This window comes from Mangifera indica, chromosome 3 (assembly GCF_011075055.1).
Source record: "Mangifera indica cultivar Alphonso chromosome 3, CATAS_Mindica_2.1, whole genome shotgun sequence".
NCBI classification, from domain to species: Eukaryota; Viridiplantae; Streptophyta; class Magnoliopsida; order Sapindales; family Anacardiaceae; genus Mangifera; species Mangifera indica.
The window spans coordinates 11,700,502-11,704,036 of NC_058139.1; the positions used below are offsets into that span (position 1 = coordinate 11,700,502).

At 33.7% G+C, this 3,535-nt stretch overlaps 1 protein-coding gene across 2 annotated transcripts; it reads right to left on the bottom strand.

Annotated features, from left to right (window-relative positions):
- Nucleotides 1–623: 623 nt before the first annotated feature.
- On the bottom strand, nt 624–2,901 carry LOC123211005 (remorin). 2 transcript variants are annotated; one of them, XM_044629503.1, is made up of 6 exons: nt 2,325–2,901; nt 1,951–2,017; nt 1,521–1,802; nt 1,240–1,441; nt 1,053–1,134; nt 624–959 (listed from the first exon to the last, which is right to left on the bottom strand). In XM_044629503.1, the coding sequence occupies exons 2-6, from the start codon at nt 1,955–1,957 to the stop codon at nt 768–770; spliced, it is 765 nt and encodes a 254-aa protein (XP_044485438.1). In that variant the 5' UTR covers nt 1,958–2,017; nt 2,325–2,901; the 3' UTR covers nt 624–767. The 2 variants fall into 2 exon arrangements, with proteins under 2 accessions (XP_044485438.1, XP_044485437.1); XM_044629502.1 differs by having other exon boundaries at nt 1,951–2,039.
- Between the last annotated feature and the right edge of the window lie 634 nt (nt 2,902–3,535).

Here is a 3,535-nt window from a genome sequence, read left to right on the forward strand (position 1 = left end):
TAACAATTACCAGTAACTTTCTCATTGTTGTAGGAAGGTCGCCTGGCTAACCCCATTAGAATGTGGCTGCAGTCCATACTTATTCTGAGGAGTTTTTTATTCTTCAATTGATTGAATGGTAAATGCAGCTGCTAACACTGCAGTTGCATACTCACCCACTCTTGAATCCTGATCCTTACTGATTGACCTCGAAACACTCGATCCACTGTTCTTGTTTGACAGCAGATTAGAGAAGCATTTGTGGCCATTCTCTGGAGGCTCTAACCCCCAGCTCATCTTCACTATGTTTTCTGGGGAAGTGTTTGATTCAATGTATAATACTAGCAGGAACTGAAAGCTTGAGAGGCTCTAATGCTGCAATGCACATCTTGTGATATTTATAGCTAATGGAGTAACTAGTAAAATGTATGTGTTCTTTGAAATTGGCCTTTGATTGACAACAGAGAGCTTCTCTTTCTCTCCTTTACACCCTTTTTTAAGTTATTTTCCGCAAATGCAATGTTACTACATGGCAGATTATTCTCTGTAAAGATATTCTTTTGCTGATCTTTTCATTTGTGAATTATATTAACGGTTGGACTTAGAGAAAATGAGAGGAAAAAAAATGGAAACGAGGAAGAAACTTAGAAAAGTGGAGAACCAAACTTATTGAATTCAATATGATAAATACAATCCTTTCCCCATTGTGGAAATTTGCTTATTACATACATTGATATAATTTGTACAATTTGTTTCAAAGTCCATAAATCAGTTTTGTTTTCAGCCATTTAACAGCAGAAAAGAATGAGAGGAAATTTTCGTTTTGATCTAATCTTTTTTGCCCTTTGTTTTATCTCATGCTCCTTGTTTCTTCTTTCTTCCTCTACTTGTGCTTTTGCACCTCTGGCAATACGCTCGATTCTAGCTATTTTGTTCTGGTAGTGCTGCTGGTTCAAAGCCCTTTTATGCTCCAATTCCCTCTGCATTTCAATAAAAAAAATCCGGAGCTGGCTTTTAGTCATTAATGGTCATTAAATTAATTAAATAACAACATTAATTAAACATTACACAACCATTTTCCTTTCCATTTTGAGCTTGGCTTCCATCTTCCTCTCATTCTCCCAAGTAAGAATTGAAGATCTCACTTTCTCGTGCCTGAAATTGAAGCTAAATTATTATCAAAAGAATTCCAAGAAAAGCTTCAGTTGCAGTAACCTATCATTCCTGTCTATTTTAACTTATCAAACAAGTAAAGTTTACCATTTATTGATCTTTTCCATTTGATTTTTCTCCCAAGCAACAGCTCTTGTCTCCACATTCTTGTGTCTTGCCTGCTGCTTTGGTTTTCTCTCCCCAGTGCTCATAGTTCTTACAGTGGATGAATGACTTGGCCTGCTGATCGGTATAGTACTTTCGTGTTGCCAACGTTCCACCTCTACCAAATTTCTAGAAGAAGATTCACCTGGAAAACATTCAATTTTTTATCTTCTTTCTCAAAACATATATCACTGTGATAATTTGCATCAAGTGTTAAGATTTACCTCTTTCCTGGTGCTTGCTGTCGAGACCCCTGGTTAGTCTAGCAGAACTTGGCTGCCTAGTTGGTGTATTTTCTTTTATACTCTTTGACTTTGTCCTCGACAATTTGAGCTCTTCCCTCGCCGTTCTTCTGTATCTTGCTTCAGTTTCTTCCAGAGAGCAAATGGAATATGTCACAGCTGCAACCGCCACTGCTAACTCGCTCTGCTTAGGATCATAATCATCTTTAATTGGCCCAGGAAATTGCTTCTGCAACCAGTTCTGCACCTTGTTACCCAAATAATCTGACAATTAACGTAACAAAGAAATTATCACACATTCATCCCCCATTTGCATTTTGTTTTCATCTCATGGTCTAAATGTAAAATGTTGAATTCTATTTTCACTTAGTTGCAAAAGAACATTGACTTCGCATAAGTACATGATGAGTACCTCCCATGAAGGAATCTATTTGTTGAGATGTTGGACTTGTTTCGGTACCTTTCTTGGCTTCCTCCTCCTGAGGATCACAAAATCTCACTCTAACAAAGTCGTCACAAGCAACATTAACATCGAAAACGAAATTAAAATTTATGCAACATGGAATAGCAGAAACCAAATTATTTTGGTATGAAACTGGTTATACTTCCATACTCTTGAAAACTTTTTCAATAAGGAAAAATACCCAGGATTCTTATATTGACTTAACTATGATCTTCCTTTCTCCTCTAAAATTTCAAAGGTTATGATTCGTGAAATCATACACATAGCAAAATCAAATTCACCAAAATAAATTAGAAACTTTAGAAGCTGAGGGAGATGGGTACCTCTTTTCCTTGATGAAATTTTGCATTGTGCAAAGTATCTTATATATTATGCTCTTCTTCTTTCTTTCTTCTAGAGAAAGTATTGGATGTGAAGAAAACTAGAAGCATAAGCTTTTCTGAAGCTCACGAAAACAGTAAATGGACGAAGGGTTTTGGGGGAAGGAAAGAATAACTTATATCTCCCCTCAAATTGTTTCTATTATTAAACTTGCTTTAATGGAATCAAAGCTTATTATCACATGCATTCATAAATTCAGTGTGGGTGATGGAGATAAACAGATAACATCTTGCTTTCTGAGCAATCCAAAATCTTGTAACCCAGGAAATAAGCCAGTTCCCACAAGCAGTCTGTTAGAACGGAATCTCGGGTTGCCTGGATGTGGGGGTTTCTGTTATCAGAAATTGTGTGATAGTTTAATTATAGTTCTTGAGTAAAGGCATGTATGAAGATGGAAGTTGAAGGTCGACAGTGATTCAGAAGAAAAAGAAGATAAAGATGATTTTGTTAGAAATTGATCAACCGAACGGAAGTGCACTTCTTTTGGATTAACCACAATATGTCTGTTGAAATTTTCATCTGCGAAAAATGTCGATAAAATTATACTTTATTTATTATTTTTTAATACATAAATAAATATATATATATATATTTGTATATTTAAAATAATATATATATAATTATTTAAAAGAAGTTATTGATTTGAGAGAGATTAATCAAACTTTTTACACAGCATTATAAAAAGAATAAGAAATTTATAACAATAATAATTACGGATGACAACGATAAGAGACAGAAAGAGAATCTTAATCTCTATCATTGGCTCATCTTGTTACAGGGATGATAAGAATTTTATATTTTCTTTTCATGAAAAAAATCTCCTCTTCATTTCTTTTATATACTCATGGAAAAAATCTTTTTTTCATACCCTTTAAATATAACATTAAATATTAAATAATAAAATTAAGTAAAATTAATATCAATCTACTATTTTAAATGTCATAAATATTATATATTAACCATTTTAATATATACAACAGAAATCTAAACAAATTTAAAAAATTATAAATAATATAAAACTATAAAGATATATTAGTATTTTAAATAAATATATTAATATAAAGTAACAAAGATAAGGATGAGAACAGGGGTGGAGCGGGGACAGGACAAGACAGGTCGAGGACAGGACACATGTATCTCTGTCCCCAACTGT

Coding starts and splice junctions, on each gene's coding strand:
- LOC123211005 (XM_044629502.1), bottom strand. CDS start 2,350: ATGCAAAATTTCATCAAGGAAAAGAG. Junction 1,442..1,520: donor CAGCAAGCACCAGGAAAGAG/GTAAATCTTAAC, acceptor AATGTTTTCCAG/GTGAATCTTCTTCTAGAAAT. Junction 1,135..1,239: donor ATGGAAAAGATCAATAAATG/GTAAACTTTACT, acceptor CTTCAATTTCAG/GCACGAGAAAGTGAGATCTT.